This window comes from Carcharodon carcharias, chromosome 8 (assembly GCF_017639515.1).
Source record: "Carcharodon carcharias isolate sCarCar2 chromosome 8, sCarCar2.pri, whole genome shotgun sequence".
Classification (NCBI taxonomy): Eukaryota; Metazoa; Chordata; class Chondrichthyes; order Lamniformes; family Lamnidae; genus Carcharodon; species Carcharodon carcharias.
Genome location: NC_054474.1, coordinates 153,942,053 through 153,969,041, shown reverse-complemented (window position 1 = coordinate 153,969,041; position 26,989 = coordinate 153,942,053). Strand labels below are relative to the sequence as shown.

General features: G+C 42.1%; 1 protein-coding gene across 3 annotated transcripts in view; it reads right to left on the bottom strand.

The window, feature by feature from the left end:
- Positions 1–25,444, bottom strand: part of lhx3 (LIM homeobox 3) — a 158,178-nt gene extending 132,734 nt beyond the window's left edge. For all 3 annotated transcript variants that reach the window (XM_041194123.1, XM_041194124.1, XM_041194125.1), the window contains exon 1: positions 25,126–25,444. In XM_041194123.1, coding sequence (XP_041050057.1) covers positions 25,126–25,396 — 271 coding nt within the window. In that variant the 5' untranslated portion in view covers positions 25,397–25,444. The remainder of the gene's footprint in view (positions 1–25,125) is intronic.
- Positions 25,445–26,989: the final 1,545 nt, after the last annotated feature.

Sequence of the window (26,989 nt, the reverse complement as noted above, 5' to 3'; positions counted from 1 at the left end):
AGGAGATCTGCCACCCTCACTTGGTCTGGCAGTAATGTAAACTGACTCTGAGATGGCCTATCACAAAGGGAACTTTTTTTTCATTCACAGGATATGGACTTTGCCGGCTGGACCAGCATTTATTGCCCATCCCTTGTTACCCTTGAGAAGGTGGTGGTGAGCTGCCTTCTTGAACCGCTGCAGTCCATGTGGAGTAGGTACACCCATGGTGCTGTTAGGAAGAGTGTTCCATGATTTTGACCCAGCGACAGTGAAGGAACGGCGATAAATTTCCAAGTCAGGATGGTGAGTGACTCGGAGGGGAACTTCCAGGTGGTGGTGTTCCCATCTATCTGCTGCCCTTGTCCATCTAGATGGTAGTGGTCATGGATTTGCAAGACTTTCTCTAAGGAGCCTTGGTGAATTCCTGCAGTGCATCTTGTGGATGGTGAACACTGCTGCTACTGTGCATCAGTGGTGGAGGGAGTGAATGTTTGTGGATGTAGTGCCAATCATGTAGGCTGCTTTGTCCTGGGTGGTGTCAAGCTTGAGTGTTGTGGGAGCTGTACTCAACTAGGCAAGCGGCGAGTATTCTATCTCACTCTTGACTTGTGCCTTGTAGGTGGTGGACAGGTTTTGGAGAGTCAGGAGGTGAGTTCTTGCCTCTGACCTGCTCATGTGGTCACACAGTATTTATATGGCTAGTCCAGTTCAGTTTTTGGTCAATGGAAATCCCCAGTATGTTGATAGTTGGAGATTCAGTGATGGTAATGCCATTGAACTTCAAAGGGTGATGGTTAGATTCTCTCCTGTTGGAGATGGTCATTGCCTGGCACTTGCGTGGTGCGAATGTTACTTGCCACTTGTCAGCCCAAGCCTGGATATTGTCCATGTCTTGCTGCATTTGGACATGGACTGCTTCAGTTCAATGAAACCAACGGACCACCCAGCATCAACCTAGCCACCAGAAACGACAATGGCAAATCCAGCCCTGTCGACCCTGCAAAGTCCTCCCTACTAACTAAACTTGGGAGAGCTGTCTCACAGACTTGCCAAGCAACAGCCTGATGTAGTCATACTCACGGAATCATACCTTAAAGATTATGTCCCAGACAACACCATCACCATCCCTGGGTATGTCCTGTCCCACCGGCAGGACAGGCCCAGCAAAGGTGGCAGCACAGTGGTATATAGTCAGGAGGAATTTGCCCTGTGAGTCCCCAACATTGACTCCGGCCCCCATGAAGTCTCATGGCATCAGGTCAAACATAGGCAAGGAAACCTCCTGCTGATTACCACGTACCACCTCCCCCTCAGCTGATGAATCAGTACTCCTCCATATTAAACACCACTGCAGAATGTACCTTGGAAGGGGGACGTCAATGTCCATCACCAAGAGTGGCTCGGTAGCAACACCATAGTCTGAGCTGGCTGAGACCTAAAGGATATAGCTGCTAGGCTGGGTCTGTGGTAGGTGGTGAGGGAATGTTATGACCAATGTAGTTGGTAAAGCGGAGTTATTTAAAAATCCCAGAAGGAAACTTTAAACAACTGTCATAACCTATAATTTTAAGTGTTATGTTTGAGATGCGACTCTAAATTCAGGAAACAGACCATCAGTTCTTGAGGCTTTACATTACACTAATTGAAACATTTTATTAATTTACACAGGTTAAAATATATACACATGGCAACAAATTATTACTATCATAACTTTTAAGAATTCCCAAACTGTTCTCCAATAAGCCAACAGCAACCCATAGACTTAACCAAACACCAGGCAAAACATTTTCACCTCACAAATTCAGAAGGAGGTTCTTTTCACTGTGGAGCCAGTTGGAGGCTTGCAGCTGCCTTTTGATCTTACATAGTCTCTGCCTGGACACCCAAAAACTACTAAAGTTATACCTGCCATCGATGATTGTCTCACCAGTCTCTTTGAACTTTACCTTTTAACAATGAAACCCCATTCATTGTACCAACTTTTATTAATAATATAAGCATATTGCATGGTAGCTGCTAGAAAGGTCAAGTTTTCACCCCACTTCTTGAATGCTCTATTCAAAAAATGCAAATGCACGCTATCTCCTTTACATATCAAAACTAGTACACTTCAAAGCACCCAAACTAGCTGGCTTTAATCCAATCAAGACAGACCCACAGGCTACACCTTTATTTTAAAAGAAAAATATTTTCCAAAATATTCCATACATTAATAGCTTCATGTCAAGGAACCAACAAGAGGGAAAAACATACTTAGTCACATCCTCACCAACCTGGATTGCCACAGATGCTTCTGTCCATGACAGTATCAGGAGGATTGACCACCCCACAGTCCTTGTGGGGATGAAATCCCGTCTTCACATTGCGGATACCCTGCATCGCGTTGTTTTGGCATTACCACCGAACTAAATGGGATAGATTTTGAACAGATCTAGCAACTCAAGACAAGGCAACCATGAGGCACTGTGGGCCATCAGCGGCTGCAGAACTGTACTCACAATCTGTAAACTCATGGCCCGGCATATCCCCCACTCTACCATTACCACCAAGCCAAGGGGTCAACCCAGGTTCAATGAAGAGTGCAGGAGGGCATTCCAGGAGCAGCATCATGCATATATAAAAATGAGGTGTCAACCTGGTGAAGCTACAACACAGGACTACTTGCATGCCAAACAGCACAAGCAGCAAGTGATAGAAAGGGCTAAGCGATTCCACAACCAACGGATCAGATCTAAGCTCTGCAATCCTGCCACATCCAGTCGTGAGTGGTGGAGGACAATTAAAAAACTCACTGGAGGAGGTGGCTCCACAATATCCCCATCCTCAACAATGGGGGAGCCCAGCACATCAGTGCAACAGATAAAGCACTTCAGCCGGAAGTGCCGAGGGAATGATCCATCTCGGCTTCCTCTAGAGGTCTCCAGCATCATAGATGCCAGTCTTCAGCCAGTTGCTATCAAGAAACAGCTAAAGGTACTGGACACCACAAAGGCTATGAGACCTGATAATATTCCAGCAATAGTAGTGAAGGCTTGTGCTCAAGAACTTGCCGAACCCCTAGCCAAACTGTTCCAGTACAGCTACAACACTGGCATCCACCCGACAATGTGGAAAATTGCCCAGATATGTCCTGTACACAAAAAGCAGGATAAATCCAACCCAACCAACTGCTGCCCCATCAGTCTACTGTCCATCATCAGTAAAGTGATGGAAGGGGTCATCAACAGTGCTATCAAGCAACACTTGCTTAGCAATAACCTGCTCACTGATGCTCAGTTTGCGTTCCGCCAGGGTCACTCAGCTTCTGACCTCATAACAGCCTTGGTTCAAACATGGAGAAAAGATCTGAACTGATAGGGCTGGGTTTGCCATTGTCGTTTCCAATGCCTAGGCCGATGCTGGGTGGTCCATCCGATTTCATTGAACTGAAGCAGTCCAAGTCCAAATGCAGCAAGACCTGGACAATATCCAAGCTTGGGCTGACAAGTGGCAAGTAACATTCACGCCACACAAGTGCCAGGGAATAATCATCTCCATCAAGAGAGAATCTAACCATCTCCCCATAACATTCAATGGCATTAGCATCACTGAATCCCCCATTAACAACATCCTGTTTACCATTGGTCAGAAACTGAATTGGACTAGCCATATAAATGCTGTTGCGACAAGAGCAGGTCAGGGCTAGGAATCCTGCAGCGAGTAACTCAGCTCTCGACTCCCCAAAGCCTGTCCACCATCTACACAGCACAAGTCAGGAGTGTGATGGAATACTCCCCACTTGCCTGGGTGAGTGCAGCTCCAACAACACTCACGAAGTTCAACACCATCCAGGACAATGCAGCCTGCTTGATTGGCACCCCTTCCACAAACATTCACCCCCTCCACCACCAACGAAGTGGCAGTAGTGTGTGCCAGCTGTAAGATGCACTGCAGAAACTCACCAATGCTCCTTAGGCAGCATCTTCCAAACCCATACCCACTACCATCCAGAAGGACAAGGGCAGCAGATATGAGAGAACACCATCACCTGGAAGTTCCCCTCCAAGCCACTCACTATCCTGACTTGGAAATATATCACCATTCTTTCACTGTAGCTGGGTCAAAATCCTGCAATTCCCCCCCTAAACAGCACTGTGGGTGCCTACATGATAGGGATTGTAGCAGTTCAAGGCGGCAGTGCACCACCACCTTCTCAAGGGCAATTAAGGATGGGCAATAAATGCTGGTCTAGCCAGATGCTCACATTTCATAAATGAATAAAAGTAAAAATTGAATGGATAGTCTAGGTTGTCACCCACCATTCAAGATTGGTCACAAAAGAGCAGGATTATTTGTTTCAATAACAGTCTCACAAAATAAAGGGATTTTGTCTGGATAACTGGAAAGAGTACATTTTTCAGGAAGGATATGTTTTTTTAAGGTTGGAGGTTAATAAGTTAACTCACATAAAATGCTACTGGAAAATAATCAAGACGAATTAGGACCAGGAATACTATAGCTTGTGCCTTGTTCTATTAAGAAAGTGGAAGACTGTTAATAGCAGTAAAGATTTCAATTACATGGATCAAGATTGTTTACAGAAGAGGAACAACGCAAGAGACAAAATTCCTTAAGATATATTTATACTAATGTTCAAATTGTTGGAGGATAAAGGTTGAATTATTAATATACCTGATTGAAAATGTGAATGAATTTTTTACCTGAAATCTGGGCAAATAATACTGATGGGTCAGAAGGGTAGTTGCAGGATCACATTGATTTCTGTAAAAACAGGCTGGGCATAAAAAGGAGGGTTGCAGCTTTATTGAAGAGCAGAAAACTGCTATGGAAAGGGAGGATGTTGTTCAATGATTTGGGTACAGTGGACCTTGAGAGTTGGTTCAAGGTTGATTCTTTATTATAGACCACTTGTGTGACAGATAGAACAAGACAAGAAAATCATGTTACCAATTCAGATGGGGACAGTAAAAGCATCATTATCATGAAAGATTACTATCCATCAAGTGGTTCCATCAGATGCAGCTAAGTGTGGAAGGAAGTAAGACTGAGTTAATTTGTTGTTACTATTGGTGGTTTTCTTAATCAAGATATCTGGAAAAATACCAGAGAGAGGGCAACTTATTAATTGTAGTGCTTAGCTGATGAGCACGAAGATCTAATCTCTGCAGGTGGAAGGGGAGGAGGGGGGCAGAAGGGGAACATTGATCAGTGTGTTTGATTCAGTTCCTGAGGTGACTCAATATGGCTAATAAGTTCAGGAGGACTGTATTTTCCCTTATGGGGAATGAATGATAAGTGGAAGGTACAATAAACCATTCTGTCGGATTACCATCGAAAAGAGGGATTTTGTTCTTCCTAAAAAAAAAGTCATCAATGCTTAAGGACAAAGCAAAAATGAGAAAAAAAAGTTCAAGGTAAAGTACTGCACAGAAAGCTATTAAGAAAAAAAAGTCAGATCTCATCGAATTACATAACTATTATTACACTGAATAATTTCAACCAGCTGTCCACCCAGAGGATTGTTACTAATGGCAGTGGATCCGATTGGAGTCAAGTTGTGAGCAGAATTCTGCACAACACACGGCTCAGAATTTTAACTTATGAAGAGGACCACTCACATGGGATCATTTTTGATGGATAGATGACGCAAAGAGGCAAGTGACCGTCACTGTAGACTATATCACAACACCAAAAAGTACTCCTTCATTTAGTGTAAAATGCTTTGGGACAGCACAAGCTCATGGAAAGGTGATATAAATGCACATTCCTTCTTCATCTAAATTGATCAGCAATTTGATTGAAGTGGGTTAACTGGTCCATATCATTTAATGGGATGAAGTAGAGTGCAATGCTTGAGATTTGAAACTCCAGGCATGTTTACAACCTATTGGCGTACCCTTAAAAAAGGTAAGAGATCAAGAAAAAGGCTTGGGAAAGTGCATAAATAAATTGCGCCAGGTGGCAATAGGGAAATTTAGTAGTTTTAGGATGTACTCCTAGGGCCACAGAGTACAAAACAAATAGTACTGTACTTTTATATTGTATACGACCCTGGTACCAAATAAATTAATTGGCCATCAGATTTAAAGGTCACATATGAAGACTAATAGCCAAACTTAAAGGACATGTGTGAAGCTATGAGAAACACAAGGTGCTGCCTGTGTAGGTAGCCTTTGGCAGTGTATATTGTAAACAAGTTATTCAGGGAGATGCTCAGGTACCAGCTCGTTACTCACACATTCTACCTGGCATAAGCAATTGGAAAAACAAGCAGCAGTAATTCATTTATGGGATGTGGGCATCACTGCCTAGGCCAACGTTTATTGCCCATCCCTAATTGCCGTTCAGAAGGTGGTGGTGAGCTGCCTTCTTGAACTGCTGCAGACAGTGCTGTTAGGGAGAGAATTCCAGGGTTTTGACCCAGCTACAGTGAAGGAACAGCGATACAGCTCCAAGTCAGGATGTTGTGTGGTTTGAAGGGTGGTGGTGTTCCCGTGCATCTGCTGCACTTGTCCCGCTAAATATTAGAGTTCGGAGGTTTGGAAGGTGCTGTTGAAGGAGCCGTGGTGAGTTGCCACAATGCATCATGTAGATCGGTGGTAGGTAATCTGCGGTCCATCAGAGTTCTGAGTGCGGCTTGCAAGATATTTTGTTGACCATTGCCCACACGCAGATTTGCCAGATTCCACTGGTTTCCGTCAGTGTATTTTTCCTCCTACTGGTATTACCAAGTGATATGCACACAAAGCAAGGGCTGATTGCACACACTGAGAGCTGTGCGATCCTCTATGTCCAAAGCAATGCTATGGTTCAACTGGCACACCCCACAAATTCTTATTCATGGGGTCATGGTTAATGCACATGCCTGATTTCAACCTTGCGGCCCACGGAGATGAAGGAGGGGCACTCATGTGGCTCACTCATTAGCCTAGGTGGCCCGTTATTGGTATAGATGGTATACACTGCTGCTACTGTGCATCAGTGGTAGAGGGAGTAGATGTTGAAGGTGGTGGATGGGGTGCCAATCACATGGGTTTTGTCCTGGATGGTGTCAAGCTTCTTGAGTGTTGTTGGAGCTGCATTTATCCAGGCAAATAGAGAGTATTCAATAACACTCCTGACTTATGCCTTGTAGACGGTAGACAAGCTTTGGGGAGTCAGGTGGTGAGTTACTCGTCACAGGATCCCTAGCCTCTGACCTGCTCTTGTTGCCACAGTACTTATATAGCTAGTCCAGTTCAGTTTCTGGTCAATGGTAACCCCCAGGATGTTGATAATGGGAGGTTCAGTGATGGTAGTGCCATTGAATACCAAGGACGATGGTTGGATTCTCTCTTGTTGGAAATAGAGATTGTCTAGCACTTGTATGACACAAATATTACTTGCCACTTATCAGCCCACGTCGGAATGTTGTCCAGGTCTTGCTGCATATGGGCAGTATCTGCTTCAGTATCTGAGCAGTCATGAATATTACTGAAAACTGTGCAATCATCAGCAAACATCCCAATTTCTGACTTTATGATTAAGGAAAGGTCATTGATGAAGCAGCTGAAGACAGTTGGGCCAAGGGCGCTATCCTGAGGAACTCCTGCAGTGATGTCCTGGGACTGAGATGATTGACCTCCAACAACCACAAACATCTTTCTTTGTGCTAAGTTGACTCCAGCCAGCGGAGACTTTTCCCCCCGATTCCCATTGACTCCAGTTTTGCTAGGGGTCTTTGATGCCACGCTCGGTCAAATGCGGCCTTGACGTCACTCTCACCTCACCTCTGGAGTTCAGCTCTTTTATCTCTGTTTGGACCAAGGCTGTAATGAGGTCAGGAGCCAAGAGGCCCTGGCAAAACCTAAACTGAGCATCAATCAACAGGTTATATACGAACATATGAACTTACAAATTAGAAAGAGTAGGCCACTCAGCCCCTTGAGCCTGCTCCGCCATTCAATATGACCTAATTTTAACTCCACATTCCTGAAACACCAATCTGATACCCTTTCACCCCTTTGCTTATCAAGAATTTACCTACCTCAGCCTTAAAAATATTTATAAGCTCTGCCTCAACTACCTCTTGAGGAACAGAATTCCAAAGTCTCCCAACCTTCAGAGAAAAAGGTTTTCCTCATCACTGTCTTAAATGAGACTAATTATTTTTAAATAGCGATCCCTGGTTCTCAATTCTCCCACAAGAGGAAACATCTTTCCATATCCACTCTGTCAAGTCCCCTCAGGATCTTATATGTTTCAATCAAGTCGCCTCTTACTCTTCTAAACTCTAATGATACAAGGCCTGTCCAGCCTTTTCTCATTAGGCATCCCACCCAGTCCAGGTATTAATCCAGTAAACCTTCTCTGAATTGCTTCCAACACATTTAACTCTTTCCTTAAATAAGGAACCAATATTATATATAGTATTTCAGATGTGGCCTCACCGATGCCCTGTATAAATGATGCATCACCTCCCTACTCTTATATTCAATTCCCTTTGCAATTAACAATAACATTCTATTTGCTTTGCTAATTACTTGCAGGACTTGCATTCTAACCTTTTGTGATTCACACACTAGGGCACCCTAATCCCTCTGCAACTCAGAGCTCTGCAATCACTCATCATTTAGATAATATGGTTTTTTTTTATAAGTCCTGCCAAAAAAGGACAACCTCACATTTTCCCACATTATACTCCATTTTCCAGATCTTTGCCCACTCACCTAACCTATCTATAGGTTCTTTTGTAGCTTCCTTATGTCCGCTTCACGACTAACTTTCCTACCTATCTTCGTGTCATCAGCAAATTCAGCAACCATACCATTGGTCCCTTCATCCAAATCATTTATATAAATTGTAACGAGTTGAGGCCCCAGCAGTGATCCCTGTGGCATACCACTTGTCACACCCTACCAACCAGATGTATTTACACCTGTTTCCTGTTAGCCAGCCAATCTTCTATCTATGCCAATATGTTACCCCCTACACCATGAACTTTTATTTTCTGTAATAATCTTTGATGTGGCAAATTATCAGATGCCTTTTGAAAATCTAGGTATGGTACACCCACTGCTTCCACTTTATCCAGAGCACCTGTTACTTCTTTGAATAACTCCAATAAATTGGTTAAGCATGATTTTCTTTTCACAAAACCATTGTGACTCCACCTGGTTATCTTGAATTTATCCAAGTGCCCTGTTATAATGTCTTTATTAATAGTTTCTAGCATTTTCCTTATGTCAGATGTTAAGCTAACGGCCTATAAATGGTTTCCTGTTTTCTATCTACCTCTCTTTTAGAATGAAGGAGTTACATTAGCTATTTTCCAATCTATTGATCCTTCCCTGAATACAGTGAATTTTGAAAAATTAAAACAAATGCATCAACTATCTCAGTAGCCACTTCTTTTAAAGCCCTAGGATAAAATCCATTGGACCCAGTGATTTGTCAACCTGCAGTTCCAACAATTTGTTAAGTCTCACTTCCCTGGTGACTGCAATTTTCTTGAGCTCCTCTCTCTCTTCCAATTCCTGATTTACAGCTATTTGTGGGAAGTTACTTGTATCGTCTATAGTGAAGACCGATATAAAATACCAGTTCAATTCATCTGCCATCTCCATATTTTCTATTAATTCCATAGACTCACTTTCTAGAAAACCAACGCTCACTTTGTTAACTATTTTCTTTTTAAAATATCTACAGAAACTTTTAATGCCTGTATATTTCTAGCTAGCTTTCTCTCATACTCTAACCTTACCCTCCTTATTAATCTTTTCGTCGTTCAATTGCCTGTTTTTACATTCTATCCAATCTACTGACCTGCCACCCATCTTTTTTTCAATTATATTCTTTTTTAAAAAAAAGTTTGATACTATCTTTAACTTTAGTTAACCACGGATGGTGGGTTCTCCCCTTGGAATTTTTCTCCTTCTGGTTGGAATGCATCTATTCTATGTTCTGAAATATCCCCTTAAATGTCTGCCACTGCATCCCAATTGACCAATCCCTTAACCTAAATTGCCAGTTCACTTCCGCTAGCTGTTTTCATGCCCTTACAATTACCCTTATTTAAGTCTAAAATACTAGTCTTGGACACATTCATCTCTCCCTCAAAATGAATGTAAAATTCAAGCATATTATGATCGCTACTACCTAAGGGTGCCTTCACTATGACGTTATCAATTTAATCTTCTCTCGTTGCACAATACTAGGTCTAGTATAGCCTGCTCTCTGGTTGGCTCCAGAACTTGCTGTTCTGAGAAACTATCCTGTAAACATTCTATGAACTCATCTATGCTACCTTTTCCCATCTGATTTTTCCAGTCTGTATGTAAATCAAAATCCCTCATGGTAATTGCTGTACCTTTCTGACAAACTCTCACTATTTGATACCCCATTCTACCATGTGATTACTGTTAGGGTGCCTGTACACCACTCCCACAAGTGAATTTTTGCCTTTATCATTCCTCATCTTTACCCATACCGCATCTACATCTGATTTCCTGAACTTGGGTCAGCCATCTCTATTGTGCTAATGTTGTCTTTAATTAACAGAGGCACCTCTCCACCTTTTTGTAGATTCCTATCCTTCCTAAAAGTCACAAACCCTTCAATATTCAGGTCTCAATCTATGCCATGTTATTAGCTAACAGATCGTACTTTTTAAGTCTCTATTTGCACTATCAGTTCATCTGTTTTGTTTCGAATATAACGTGCTTTCAGATACAGAGCCTTAAGTTTTGACCTTTTATTATTTTTGTAACCTCCAGCCTTATCTGTTGATTTGCTCTTAGATTTATACTCTGTCCCTTCCTGTCACTGTCTATCATTTTCCATATTAATACCTTCCTCTTGTACCTTGTTTCTTACTCTTTGATATATCACATCTTCCCACATTTGGTCCCTTGCCCCACTATTTAGTTTAAAACCCTCTCTACTTCCCTAGTTATGCATTTTGCAAGAATACTGGTCCCAGCATGATTCAGGTGAAGACCATTCCAATGGTACAGCCCCGCTTTCCCCAACACTGGTCCCGGTGCCCCACAAAGTGGAACCTACTTCTCCCACATCAGTCTTTGAGCCACGCATTCATCTCCCTAATCTTATTTGTCCTACTGCCAATTTGCACACAGCTAAGGTAATAATCCAGAGATTACTACCTTTGAGGTTCTGCTTTTTAATTTGGTGCTTAGCTCCCATATTGACTATGCAGAACCTCTTTCCTTGCCCTGCCTATGTTGTTGGTACCTACATGGGCCATGAGTACTGATCCTCCTCCCATTCTAAGTTCCTCTCCAGCTCTGAGCAGATATCCCTGGCACTGGGCAGGCAACACAACCGTCTGGACTCTTGCTCTTTGCTGCAGAGAACAGTGTCAATCTCTCCTCACAGTACTGTGCCCTACTATCACTACATTCCTTTTTGCTCCCCCCGCTTGAACGGCTTCCTGTACCATGGTGCCATGGACAGTCCCCTTATCCACCCTGCAGACCTTGCTTTCATCCACACAGGCTGCAAGCACCTCAAACCTGTTCGCAAAATGCAAAGTCTGAGTCTCCTCAACTCTAATCTCCTCGGTTCCTTTACCTGTCTCACTCACAGTCACATCTTCCTGTCGCTCACTGCTGAGCAAAACAGATGATCCAAAAATCTGGAAAAACCTGTCCAGGCATTTCCCCCCCCCCTCCCTTATGTTGCGTATTGTCTGCAGGTCGGCTTCCAGATCGATAATCCTGATCTGGGATTCCTCTGGCTGCTTACACTTTCTGCAGATGTGTTTGTCTCGGATTGCCTTGGCATCCAAAAGCTCCCACATTCTGCAACTGCAACATAGCATAAGTAATAATGGCCAGATAGATATTATTTAGCTAATTTAATTACTTTCACAGAATTGCTATGGTGCAGGAGACCATTCGGCCCATCACATCCACACTCTCTTAATTACTTAGAATAATTCCTATGTACATTACAATTTACTATGTTTATTAAATGCTAATACCACTTACTACACAGGTGTGTGTGTTAGGTATTTATTTTAATTATTTTGTTTATTTATTTTAAAGTTTTAGATCTTTTTATTTATAAATCTAAACCTTAACACTGGTGTCCTAAGATAGCTATTCCTAACACCAAGCACTTATAACTAAGGATATTGCTAAGTGTCTCTTGATAGCACTGTCGACGACACTTTCCATTACTTTGCTGATGATTGAGAGTAGACTGATGGTGGTAATTGGTCAGGTTGCATTTCTCCTGCTTTTTGTGGACAGGACATACCTGGGCACTTCTCCACATTGCCAGGTATCTGCCAGTGTTGTAGCTGTACTGGAACTGTTTGGCTAAGTGTGCAGATTGTTCTGGAGCACAAGTCTTCAGTGCTATTGCTGGAATGTTGTCAGGGCCCAGAGCCTTTGCAGTATCCAATGCCTTCAGCCATTTCTTAATATCATGTGGAATGAATTGAATTGGCTGAAGACTAGCATCTGTGATGCTGGGGAGCTCAGGAGGAGGCAGAGATGGATCATCTACTTCACATTTCTGGCTGGATTGTTGCAAATATTTCAGCCTTGTCTTTGCACTTCTGTGCGGAGCTCCCGCATCATTGTAGATGGGGATATTTGTGGAGCCGGCCACCATCTCCTGTTTTTTAAAAATTCATTCATAGGATGTGGGCATCATTGGTTAAGTCAGTATTTATTGCCCATCCCTAATTTCCCTTGAGAAGGTGGTGGTGAGCTGCCTTCTTGAACCACTGCAGTTCATGTGGTGTAGGTACACCCAGAGTGCTGCTAGGAAGGGAGTTCCAGGATTTTGAGTCAGTAAAGAAACAGCGATATAATTCCAAGTCAGGATGGTGAGTGACTTGGACGGGAACTTCCAGGTGGTGGTGTTCCCATGTGTCTGTTCCCCTTGTCCTTCTAGTTGGTAATGGTTGTGGGTTTAAAAGGTGCTAAGGAGTCTTGGCAAGTTGCTGCAGTGCAAATTGTAGATGGTACACACTGCTACCACTGTGCACTGATGGTGGAGAGAGTGAATGTTTAGGGATAGGGTGCCAATCAAGCAGGCTGCTTTTTCTTGGATGGTGTCGAGTTTCTTGAATGTTGTCAAGCTTCTTGAGTGTTGTTGGAGCTGCACTCATGCAAGCAAGTGGAGAGTATTCCATCACACACTGACTTGTGCCTCGCTAATAGTGGACAGGCTTTGGTAATCAGGAGGTGAGTTAATCGCCGCAGGATTCTTAGTCTCTGACCTGCTCTTGTAGCCACAGTGTTTATATGGCTAGTCTGATTCAGTTTTTGGTCAATGGTAACCCCGAGGATGTTGATACTGGGGGCATCAGTGATGGTAATGCCATTGGACATCAAAGAGCAATGGTTAGTTTCTCTATTGTTGGAGATGATCATTACCTGCCACTTGTGTGGCACAAATGTTACCTGCTACTTGTCAGATCAAGCTTGGATTTTGTCCAGGTCTTGCTGTATTTGGACATGGACTGCTTCAGTATCTAAGGAGTCGCAAACAGTGCTGTGGATTGTGCAATCATCAACGAACATACCCAGTTCTGACCTTATGATGGAAAGTCATTGATGAAGCAACTGAAGATGGTTGGGCCTAGGACACCACCTGAAGAACTCGGGCAGCGATGTCCTGAATCTGAGATGATTGCCCGCCAACAACCAAATCATCTTCCTTTGTGCTACCAATCAGTGGAGAGTTTTCCCCGATTCCTATTGACTCCAGTTTTGCTAGGACTCCTTGATGCCACACTCGACCAAATGCTGCCTTGATATCAAGAGCAGTCACTCTCTAGTGGTTTAGTTGTCCATCACCATTCATGGCTGGATGTGGCAGGACTGTAGAGCTTAGATCTGATCCGTTGGTTGTGGAATCACTTAGCTCTATTGCATGCTGCTTATGCTGTTTGACATGGAAGTAGACCTGTGTTGTAGCTCCACCAGATTGATACCTCAGTTTTAGGTATGCTGCTCCTGCATGCCCTGCTGCACTCTTCGTTGGGTAGTAGCAGCATGAACACAGCATTATGGGAAAAACAAACAAATATAAGCCAGAACCACTGGAATGAAGACAGCAAATCAGGGGGCTGCTTGTAAGATCCAGAATGAAATGGATCTGAATGTTCTAGGAGAGAGATCAGCTAGTTTGTGTTTCAACCACAGTATACGGTGAGAACATTTTTGCCATTGGCTGTCGTGTTAGACCTAAGTACCCAAGAATGTTTCTGTTATGGGTATGGCTCAGCTGCCACTGATGGTGACATACTACCAATACAAAAACGTAAACTCTACCGTGCAACAAGAATTGTTACTTGGACTCGAACTCAAGTTCTGTCGAAGGGTCATGAGGACTCGAAACGTCAACTCTTTTCTTCTCCGCCGATGCTGCCAGACCTGCTGAGTTTTTCCAGGTAATTCTGTTTTTGTTAAGAATTGTTACTTCCCTGTTACGCATGCACAGAAGCTTTAATCTGCTTTCATAAAATGGGGATTACAAACTGTTGCCACCAGCTGACAATTTCCCGATTGAATGTATATGGAATGACATCAGATTGAAATCAACACCTTCTATTAGCAGATATACATCACAGAATAAGAATACGATCCATTAAACTGAAAAACAAGGCACAGTGTATTTCACAAAAGGGAGACAAAGCAGCTTGGAAATTTTCACTGCAAATGTGGATCACACTGCAAACATCATCCAGTTTATACTACACTGCTAAGTGGTACATTATGGTACTGGCTTTGTGTGTTCTGCAACACACTCCCTGTCTGGTATAATGCCCTCAGGGAAATGTGTTCAAATAAGGTCATTTTGTCTGCCGGCTGCAAGTTACCAATTTTCAAATTACTCATATCTCAGGCATGTGCTATATGTTTACTAAGAGCAAATAAGCCATGTAACCTCAAGGCAGCATGATTACCTTGTGATACAAGGTGTTTGTGAACTAGCCTTCTCAAAGGTCACTAATCCACTCAGATCTTCAACTAGTGTGTGCAATTTGACCTAATGTGGAAAAAGATGTTAGATAGCTATGAAAAAACAAATCCAGGTGTAAAACAAATCTGGAGCTCCTTCCAGGTGTCATTATACACATTAAAACTTGACTTTGTAAAAGGAGTCAAATGTCAAATGAGCATGTGCCAAAATAGATGTATTGTTATATGACAGGCGGTAATTGTCAGGCTGACAAAATCCTAAAGGAAAGCTTAGTCAAGCTATCAAAACGATTTTGCAATTTGTATTTATTATGAGAAGGTATGTACACTGAGGTCAGAGTCCACTACCACCTTTGGAGATTCTAAAGGTTTAATTAAAACATTTATTAACAAAAGAAAAAGTTACACACACAAGATTACAGTTACACAGTTAGACTTAATCTTATAACATTTTCCAAGAGTCCTACTTAACTAGACTCCCAGCTATGCACTCCTTTCAGGCAACAGTCCAAATAGATTTTTCATCTATAAAACATCCAGCAATATTACCACAAGTGTCAACTGTTGCTATAAGGGGGGTATTTCACAGCTTCTCTCTCCCTCGACAATGGAACTCCAAGGCTTTTAACAAAAGCTTGCATTCTGGACCAAACCAGCACTTCTCTTGGATGGCTAGAGGCTGCTCTTTCACAGGTCTGTTTCACACAGTTCACCTCTCAAGGTCTCACAGGGCCGCTCACCATACAGCTTTCCATCTTGCTTTAAATAGATTTTCTCCCTTTTGATCTGTAAATCCCATTGTTTCAAACTTTCTTTGAAACTCAAATTCTTCCAAATGTAAGATCCTTTATGTTTCCATCTTGTCTTTGCTTTTGGGTCAATAACACATGATATCGCCGCTGTTTGCTTACCTATGAACTCCTACAAGATGCAACCATTTTCCTTGTCACCTTCTAATTACCCATTGAAATTCAAACAACCTCTCAATTTATCTAAAAATGCAAAAGCTAGCTCGTCTATTTTTATTTCAAAATGCCTGCTTACACTTAACCCTTTGATGATTTAAACCTTGCAGTCTTACTATCTTCAATTTAATTAAATTAGTCACATACACACAAGCCTGCTTCAGTATTAGGAGAAAAAATGACTATTTTGTTTTAAAACAGTATACAGCCAGAACCATGCAAAACTTTTCTGAAATTGAATCCTGGGGCCAATATAATGCAGGAATGAGGCAGCTTCTTGTACAATTGAGAGCTTCAACACTATCCATTTCAACCATTCAAGAGGCAAACATATTTGCCCTATGCATCACAGTCCAGTGACTCAAGACAGGCACCAGCCCCAATTATAAGTCTTCAGTGACAGATGGACATCAATTCACACTGAACACAAAAGGGGCAACAGTCTCTGCATGAATGCAATCGAATGAAAAGCTTGGTTTCAAGGCAAGGCATCCCAGCTCCCGCCTGCTTCCACCTGTCTGTATCCACAAATGCACTGAATAGGGGGAACTGTCATGGTAATAGGAAAGGGCATCGTCCAACAATGTGAGCTGTGGCCATAATAAATTCCTGTTTCTATGGGCAGCAGCTGAGATTGTTTTTAAATTCTAACCATTCCTGACCTGGAGACAAGGATTTTTTTGGGGGAGTTTTGGGTTTTTTGGGGGTGGGGGGAAGGAGCAAGAGGAAGGTGGAGACTGGAGGCTTACACTTAAGTAATATCAACAAAAGTAAGATCAACAAGTAACTTAGAGCTTTCTGAACAAAAGTCTACAATGTAGTAAAACCACAAATTCTCAAGGCTGCCTTTAAAAAAAAATGTTTTTATCCTGTCTGAGCAAAGCAGCCGAATTTATTTTAATAAGCATCTTAACTACTTTTCTGAAAAATAATGCAATGAAGACCTTCAATTCAATATTTTTGCACAGATTTTTCCATATCAATATATGAAAGCATTTAAACTTCGTATTCTATACTTGCAGAGTTTTGATAGCAGAGTACAAAAGCCACAGGACATTGAAGGAAACTTTAGTAAGTACAGATAAGCAATGGGATAAAACTACACAAATACCAACACAGCATAATCAGCATAAAACTTGTATTGCTTGCATGTCACATATTGCATGGTCATTATTCATTGTAAAGTTTAAGTTAGGGAATTCAATATCAGCAATAAATTTAATGCTCCTGTAAAAAGTAATGGGGGATTGATAAGTTGGTTTGACATAAGAAAGTACATTTTTATCAATGGATTACCAGCATTCAAAACCAAAAAGCCTACACTGCCCATTATTGACTTCCCATTAGTATTTTTAAAATATGTATATTCACAGCTGCTAATTTTAGAACATAATTCAGTTACACAGAAAGTTAAAGTTAAACTTAAAGCAGAATGCTGGAAATATCTTCAGTCATTTGAAGGAGAAGGATACAGACAATGTTTCAGGTGGGGCCATCCAAAACTAATCTCCATGGGATGCCACTGTGCATTTTCAATTTTTCTGCTTTTCATTTGATATCTGCAGTTTTTTTGAATTATCAAATGAACCTTTTTGTGTGCGTGAGCACAGGATATTAGGTCAAACTTTTCACTAGTATGGAATCTTCTGCAGCATTGTCAATAACATTTAATTTCAGTAACAGTGTATTAAGAATAAAGCCACACATGTTCTTTGTCATTAGTACAGGCTCATGAACTAAACAGCACAACTATCATTAAAAGGGGGAACCTGTTGTGTAATTAATGGCCAACTAACAGTTGTTACAAGGATTAACAAAGCTAGGTTAATTTTGAATTCAACAGGATGTAGTATGAGCACACAGCACTCATTTCCTGTAGCTGCTCTTAAATAGGGAGGTGATGGCATAGTGGTATTGTCACCGGACTAGTTAGTAATCTAGAGACCCAGGGTAATGCTCTGGGGACCTGAGTTCAAGTCCCACCATTCCAATAAAAACCTGGAATTAAAAGTCTAATGATGACCATGAAACCATTGCCGATTGTTGTAAAAACCGATCCAGTTCACTAGTGTGCTTTATCTGGCCTACATCTGACTTCAGAGCCATAGCATTGTGGTTGACTCTTAACTGGCTTCTGAACAAGGGCAATTAAGGGTGGGCAATAAATGCTGGCCTAGCCAGCGATACCCACATCCCATGAATGAATTTTTAAAAATTTTATTTGCAGGTGTCTTTTTCAATAAAGACCATAACTACAAAACTGAGCTCTATAAATGCATGTGCACAGAACTCTAGAAGATAAAATATTTTCTTTAACTGCAAGAATGAATGGCAGAATGATTTTGGACAGTCTCAACCCAACCACAGCACCGTTCATTTGAGGCTATCATATGTGTTAGAAATGGAAATTGTAATGTTCGCTCTTTTGAAGTTGTGGTTGACATTTGGCTTTTGGGTACAAAGGGCAGTTCAGGTCAAGTATCCTTTATCCATAAATCCGAAACCTGAAACATCCAAAAACTGAATCTTTTTGGAACCTCATCGCCCTTTCGCACAGAAGTCTAGTTATTTGTCTGCACTGTTTAACTTGTGATTTTTGTTGTGAACCTATCAAAAAGAAACAAATGACAGGTACCCTGCATTTATTATTCAGTGATACATCTTACTTTTCTAGCCATTTTATTTACTTTAGGCTATGGCTAATCTAGGTTTAGGCTTTTGTAATATAAGTAGGCCTAGGCCAACATGCAGTATCCAAAAACCAAAATCTGAAATCCGAAAGGCAATCGGCCCCTAGGGTTTTGGTTAAAGGATACACAACCTGCAGTACATTTATAATGCACACTTAGCCTGCAACTATCTTCCCTGGCATCAGGAGACCTACAAGGTTCTGCCTATAACTTTGCATTAATAGAGTGTCAAAATTCATGACTGATGCAATTGAGAGTGCACAATTCCAGATTGTTGCTTAATCTGCTCCGTAGTAAATAGGATGGGCCAAGGGAGGATGGGGGGGGGGGGGGGGAAGGTGTGTTGCAGAGCCCAAAGTTGTATCAACTGTTTGTTCCTTGAAATTAGTTTCAGGGTGTTCCACGAAGGCACTGATTATAGAAATGGGGAAGAAAAATTGATGTGCATTTCATTGTTCAGTTTAACCTTGAAGTTGTAAGTGGTGTTGCACAATGACATGAGCAAATATTTTAACAAAGGCACTTTTAAAAATGTGAATGTGGGCATTACTGGCAAAGCCAGCATTTGTTACCCATTCCTAATTTCCCAGGAAGGTGATCAGCCACCTTCTTGAATGCTGCAATCTGTGTAGTTTAGGGACACCTATTGTGTTGTTAGTTAGGGGTTCCAGGTTTCGACTCAGCGGCAAGATGCTTCCAAGATGACATGTGACTTGAAGTGGGACTTGCAGGTGATGGTAGGCCCAAGCACCTGCTGCCTTGTCCTCCTCAGCAGTATGAGTCAGAGATTTGAAGGCTGTATAGATGCAGCCTTGGCAAGTTGCTCCAGCACACCTCGTCAACGGTACACATTATTGGCATCATCCTCCGCTACTATCAGTGGTGGAGGGTGATGCCAATCGAATAAGCTTTGCCCTTGTTGATGACGAGCTTCTTGGAGTGTTATTGGAGCTACATTCATCCAGGCAAGTATTGAGTATTCCTTTCCAACTCTGACTTGGTAGATCATGGTAAGGCTTTAGGGAATCAAGAGGTGTGTCATTCATTACAGAATACCCAGCCTCTGACCAGCACTTGTAGCCAGATTGTGTGTGTGTGTGGCTCGTCTAGTTAAGTTTCTGGCCAAGATCAGAAGCTTGGTAACTCAAGTTAGAGTTGGCTGCATTTCTTGAGGATTAACCTCATTTCACAACATGTTAACAATAATCCATTAGTCTGGGCATTGTGTGTCAACTAAACACGCTATCCATCATCCTCCATAATTACACTGCCAGGGAAAAATTCTGACCAAAAACTGAACAAAACCAGTCCCCAGAATTTGACATGAAGAAAAAAATAGTTTCAAAGGTACAATCTCATCCCCATGTTTCAACAACAAATTCAAAAATTTCACTTTGACAGATTAAACCACCAAAATTGGATTGCCAGGGCACCCATTATTATGCCCTGGGCAGTTTTCTCCCCCCCCCGGTAAATTTATTCTCCACGTGATTTCAAACCAAGCAACAGTAACCACAATATTAATTGGCTATGAGGTGGCTTGGTGAAAGTTCTTTTGTAACTACGGGTTTGAACTTAATTTTGAACGAGCAGTCATATGTTGTGTTACAGCTTCACTCACCAGTAGCTCTTTATTCCCTTCTGCATTTTTGATACAGGTCTCAGAGAAGCCGTGCATGATTTAACTTTGGACAGTCTTATAACTGAGTCAAGGCAGTCCTCATTTACAACATAAGTTGCATAAATTTGGATAAAAGCAAAATAACGCCGATGCTGGAAATCTGAAATCAAACAGAAAATACTGGAAATATTCAGCAGGTCTGGCTGGATCTGTGAAGGGCGAAACAGAAATAACGTTAAATTGAATAAGACTCTTCTTTGGAACTGACAGTTCTGAAGAAGAGTCATATTCGACTCAAATCATTAACTGTTTCTCTCTCCAAAGATGCTCCCCGACCTGAGTAATTCCAGTACTTGTTTTTTTAATACTTAAACTTGGACTATATTCCAAGAAGGTTGAGGGGTGAATAAATACTTGGTTTAACAGAATTCAATAGGGTAGAAGCCATTTCCTCTGGTCGGACATCACAACAAGAGGGTTATAATTTTACAGTTCAAGCTAGGCCAAATAGCACTGAAATCAGGAAGCAATTTTTTTCTGAAACGTGTAGCAGAAATCTATTTTTTTTCTCTCCAAATGTCTTTGGATGCTGGGACAATCTTTTTTTTAAAAAAAAATTAGTTGCTATGAGAAGATTTTTGTCTGGCAGGGATAATAAAGGAAATGGAGCAATGATGATGCTGAATGAACATTTTGAACCATAGTGGGGCAGAGGTCAAAAAGGGTGGAAAGCTTAGCCAGTTTCTCCCTCCCTAGCCTCAGGGCTGAGGGGCCAACTGCAGCAACTCAACTGCCTTGTCAGCTGAAATCAGTTAACTTCTTATGGACCACAGCAGAATCTTGGGTCTTCCAGGCCCCTAAGTGAATTAATACATTTGCCCAGATGTATAGTAAAGTTCTTCAACTAACTGCTGCAACTCTAAGCTAAACAATGATAATTACCAAATCTGGGAGGCACCAGAAGATGTGTCATCTTCTGCTAACTGTCTCTCCTATTTAAGTTCTGAAGCTACATGATGAAGTCCAGATCAGCCACGATTTAATTTAATTAAACCAGTGAATTAGAAACAGAAAATTTACACCACAGGATGCATCCATCCAGCCCCTTGGGTCTTTGCCAACCAAAAGGAGCTATCCAGCCTAATTCCACTTTCTGCCTCTTGGGTTGAAATACTTTAACCTACAGAGCTGCAAGTGCCAATCCAAGTTATTTTTTAAAACCCTCTCTGGCAGCATGTTCCAGAGCCCTCCCACCATCTCGGTGAAAGAAAATTCTCAACTCCCCTCTAATCCTTCTACCAGTTACTTTAATGCTGTGCTCCCTGGTTATTGACCTCTCTGCTAATCGAAATGGGACCTTCCCATCCACTTTAACTAATCATCTCAAAATATTATAGAACTCAAAGCCCCTCTCAGCCTCCTTTGCTCCAAAGAAAACAGCCCCAAGCGATCAGGTGCTATGTAAATAGTGGCTGAATGAACATTTTGAACCATAGTGGGGCAGAGGTCAAAAAGGGTGGAAAGTTTAGCCAGTTTCTCCCTCCCTAGCCTCAGGGCTGAGGGGCCAACTGCAGCAACTCAACTGCCTTGTCAGCTGAAATCAGTTAACTTCTTATGGACCACAGCAGAATCTTGGGTCTTCCAGGCCCCTAAGCACATTAATACATTTGCCCAGATGTATAGTAAAGTTCTTCAACTAACTGCTGCAACTCTAAGCTAAATAATGATAATTACCAAATCTGGGAGGCACCAGAAGATGTGTCACCTTCTGCTAACTGTCTCTCCTATTTAAGTTCTGAAGCTACGTGATGAAGTCCACCTGCCATTAAAATGTGGAACTATAAAAATAATTAACAATGTTACCTCAAACCCCTGGCTGCATTGCTTTCTCAGGAATAAGGTCTTAAAAGACTACTTTTGTTAGGATAGACTGTTGTTCTAAGGTTAGCTACAATTTAAGAATTTTACAGGTTTTTGTGTTTATATTAAAAAGATATCAGATGATTACATTTTCATTCTAAATCAAATTTATCATTGTACAAAAAGTTGCACCCCTGCAGTGCATTACATGCGGAAATTCAGCAAGACACTTCACAGAGGCACAAGACCAAAGGTTTGGTTAAAGAGGTAGATTTTGAGGAGGACCTTAAAGGAAAAGGGAGAAGTTTCAAGAGAGAATTACAGAAGTAAGGTCTTGATGACTGAAAACAAGGTTGCCATTGGTGGGGTACAGGGAGGTGAGGATGCATAAAAGGCCAGACAAATAGAATATGGGTGTGAGGGTATGTAGGGCTAAAGGAGCTTCTTGCAGAGCTAGGGAGGGACAAGACCATGACGCAATTTAAACGCAAGGATAAGAAGTTTAACCTTAAGGCATGGGGAGGATGAGGAGGCAGTGTAGATCAGCAAAGACAAGAGTGATGGGTGAGTAGGTCTTTGTGCAAGCTAAGATACAAGCAGAAGAGTTTTGGATGAGCTGAGATTTACAGAGGGTAGAAGATAGTTTGAGTCTGGAGCCTACAAAGGCATGAACGAAACTTAAAAGAAGATAGCACTTTTTACACCACTAGGCATCTCAAAGTGCTTTACAGCCAATGAAGTACATTTGAAGTCATCACTGTTGTAATGTTGGAAGCACAACCACTAATTTGTGCACAGCAAACTCCCAAAAATAGCAAACCAATAATGGCCGGATCATCAGTTTTTGTGATGTTGATTGAGGGATAAATATTGGCCAGGAGACAGTGGATAACTCCCCTCCCTGCTCTTTTTCAAAATAACGCCACAGGGTGTTTTATGTCCACATGAAAAGGCAGGCCTTTTAATATCCTTATCTACAAGACTGCACCTTCAACTGCACTGAATTGTCAGCCTTGATTTTGCATTCAAATCCTAAAGTAGGACTTGAACCCAGAACCTTCAGCTTCAGGAGTGAAAGTGCTACTAAGTGAACCACAGTTGACTCAAGGCTGAAGTAGGGGTGAAAGCTGGTGATGTTACAGATGCGGATCTAGCTAATCTTTGTGAACAGCCTGGTTCAGTGTCAGACAGTGTTCGTGGAAGGGAATGGAGTCATGAGAGTGTAAAGTTGGTGCTGGGAGCTGAAAACAATGGTCTCTCCAAGTTTTAGCTGGCAGAAAATACAACTCAGCTAAGGCTGGATATAATCTGTTTTACAGACACTGTACTACAAAACACCCACCATCAATACAAGGCTTAAGAACTCTATCAGAGCCAAGCAGGGCAAAGTAGACTTAGATTGTTTATAAATATTTCTTAAGTTTACACTTTGATATTAAAATTATGTTTTAGAAAGTAGAAAAAATGTTTAACTGTTAAAATACCTATTACAGTATGCTGTAATAAATCACTGCACACATACAGAAACCAAATCTCAACCTGCTAATAAAAACAAAGATAAGGCTGAGCAATAAAAGTGTTAACCATATGTGCACAGAAGGTAATTGGTGACCCGTGGCATGGTTCTTTTGTTATGTTAACTTGGCAGCACACACAGTAAGCACTGGGAAACTTTGCAATAGCAATACGAATGGTTTAACAAATAAAAAAACATCTTCTGCAAGGTGGCATTCAGCAATTCACATACACTTCAGCACCTTCACTGAGGTTGCTGTTGCAAAATGCAAAAGCAGTGGCAAATGTAAGGCAAAAGTAAAGCAGAATCACAGAATTGTTATGGTGCAGGAGGCCATTCAGCCCATCTTGTGTGCACCAGTTCTCCGAATGAGCAATTCACCTAGTGACATTCCCCACCTTCTCCTTGTAACCCTGCACATTCTTCCTTTTCAGATAACAGTCCAATTCCCCTCTGAAATCATTGATTGAACCCAACTCCATCACATTCTCAAGCAGCGCATCCTAGACCCTAACCGCTCGTTGTTTGAAAAATATTTTCCTCATGTTGCTTTTGATTCTTTTGATTACTTTAAATCTGTGCCTTCTTGTTCCTGATCCTTTCATAAGTGGGAAAAGTTTCTCTCTGTTTACTCTCATGATTTTGAACACCCCTAACAAACATCCTCTCAGCCTTCTCTTCTCCAAAGTAAAACAGTCCTAACTTCTACAATCTATCTTCGTAACTCAAGTTCCTCACCTCTGGAATCATTCTCATGAATCTATTCTGCACTCTCTCCAATGCTTTCACATGCAGCACCCAGAACTGGATGCAATACTCCAGCCGAGGTCTAACTAGTGTTTTATACAAGTTCAACAGAACCTCAAAAGTAAAAGCAAAATACTGCGGATACGGGAGGAGATCTGAAATAAAAACAAAGTGCTGGAAAAACTCAGCAGGTCTGGCAACATCTGTGGAGAAAGAAACAGAGTTAACACTCTAAGTTCCAAAGAAGACTCACACTCGACCTGAAACGTTAACAAAAACAGAACCACCTGGAAAAACTCAGCAGGTCCTGAAACGTTAACTCCTGTTTCTCTCCCCACAGATGCTGCCAGACTTGTCGAGTTTTTTTTTCTGAGCACTTTCTGTTTCAACACAACCTCCTTGCCCTGGTACTCCATGCCCCTGCTAATAAAACCTAGGAGCACTGCATGCTTTACAAGCCGCACTCTCAACCTCTCCTACCACCCTCAACGACTTATACACATGGGCACCCAGGTCCCCTTGTCAGCCTAGAAAACCAAATTCAATTTAATCTGATAAGTTTCCCTTGAAAGTTTATTTTTGTTACAGCAGCCATTTAAGAGGCTTCCAATTTGTCTACGTTTATTTGTTTTACTGAATGATCTGTTCCTGCTCCTCTATATTCCTGCACCACCTGTAGAATGGGACCCGTTATTCTATATTGTCTCCGGGCAAAGTAAAGCAAGTGTGCATTGCAGTGCAAGCGGATCGCCAACCCCACACCCCACCACCCTCGGTCCTCCACGGGCCCGCCGGGCCTCACCTTTCACATCCCTGGCCAGCGCCTTCCAGGTGGGCGCGTAGTTGACACAGTGGCCGCACCAGGACGAGTAGAACTCCACCACCCAAGCGGCCGACGAGTTCCCCAGCAGGCCCTTGGCCCCGTCCGCCTCCAGGATGACCACCGGGTCCTGGCTGCTGTACAGGCGAGCGGCGTGGCCCTGGCGCAGCAGCTGTACCAGGAAAGTAACGGTTGCGGTCAGGGCCACCAGGGCACGGCGGCTCCGGCGCTTGCCCCGGCCGCACGGCGCCATCTTTCCGAAGCCGAAGGCGAAGCTCACAAACCGCCACACGGCGCGCGAGCAGTTTCACCTCTCACCCCGCCTCCCCCGCGTCCCCCCACCACTCCTCGCCTGCATGACGTCAGCATAGGGGGCGGGGCACTTCACTGTCGCCAGGCAACCGCCCACCTCGCACGAAACACGCTCATTCATAAAAATCTTCAACATCCCACTGCAGATGTGGCATGGCCACATTTAAAGGGACAAGTCTACATTTAAAAGGACATGACCACATTTAAAGGGACAAGTCTACATTTAAAAGGACATGGCCGCATTTAAAGAGATGTGTCGATATTTAAAAGGGATGGTTACATTTATAGATAGAAGTCTATATTTAAAAGGGCATGGTAACATTTAAAAGGGCATGGCCACATTTAAAGTCTCATGTATATATTTAAATAAGCATGGCCATATTTAAAGGGACATTTCTACATAGAGCTGTGGTCATATTTAAAGGGGCTTGACCACATTTAAAGCAGCATGGCTACATTTAAAAGGATATGCCCACATTTACACCGAGGAGGAGATGAGAACTTTTTTTTCATGCAGCAAGTTGCTATGATCTGAAAAGTACAGCCTGAAAGGCTGATGGAAGCAGTGACTTTTAAAAAGTAATTGGCTAAATACTTGAAAAGAAAAACAATGGCAGGGCAATGTGAAGAGAGCAGGGGGCTAATTGGAGAACTCGTGAAGAGTCAGCACAGGCATGATAAGTCAAATGGCCTCCTTCTTCTGTGCTGTATAATTCCATGATTTAAATGGAAATATCAACATTTAAATGGGAATTCTGGCTGTCCAAACGATTCTCCACAATTTTTATTCCCCTCCCCAACCTCCCTGCCCTGCCAGGGTACAGGTCTGACTGGCCTTCATGTGCTACAGCAAGTCTTGCAACTCATCTAGTCCTCACCGAATACCCATATCTGTGTACTTTCCAGTAGGCCTTTCAAAGGAACTTTTTTAAAAAAGGGCAATAAATACTGGCCTTGCCAGCAATACCCACATCCCACGAATGGATAAAAAATGTAATTGTATTGCCACCATTACAGAACAGAATGGCTGTGTGAGAACTAACCAATCTGTGGAAGTTTGAATTTTCACAACAATGACATTTGTACTCAATGTCATCATTTCTGCCTCTTATTCCTATCATTTTTACTCCTGAAACAATATTCAATTCGAATCAATTAGAAAGGTCTAAGTTTACACTTCTGTGGCAACTCTACCTGTTGACTTACTGCTCAGTCACCTTGACATTCTTCTATGCTTTTAAACTACTTCAGACTGTTTCTCAACAGTATGATATTCCTGGATAAAAATTCACAATTTCACCAAACACCAAAACATTTTAGTGACTATTTAACCAAGAGCACTGGCATATGAAATGTATCAAATAGGAAGTGACAGCGATATACAGGTACACAAATCTTGTTTTGAGTTGACCAAATAAGTTGGCAGTGCAGAGAACTTCAAAGAGTTCAATAAATATTTCCTTTTGTACCCCTCATCCAAATTCAATATCAAATTGACTTTGAGGGGAGTCAAGGGGGAGAGGAAACATTCCTT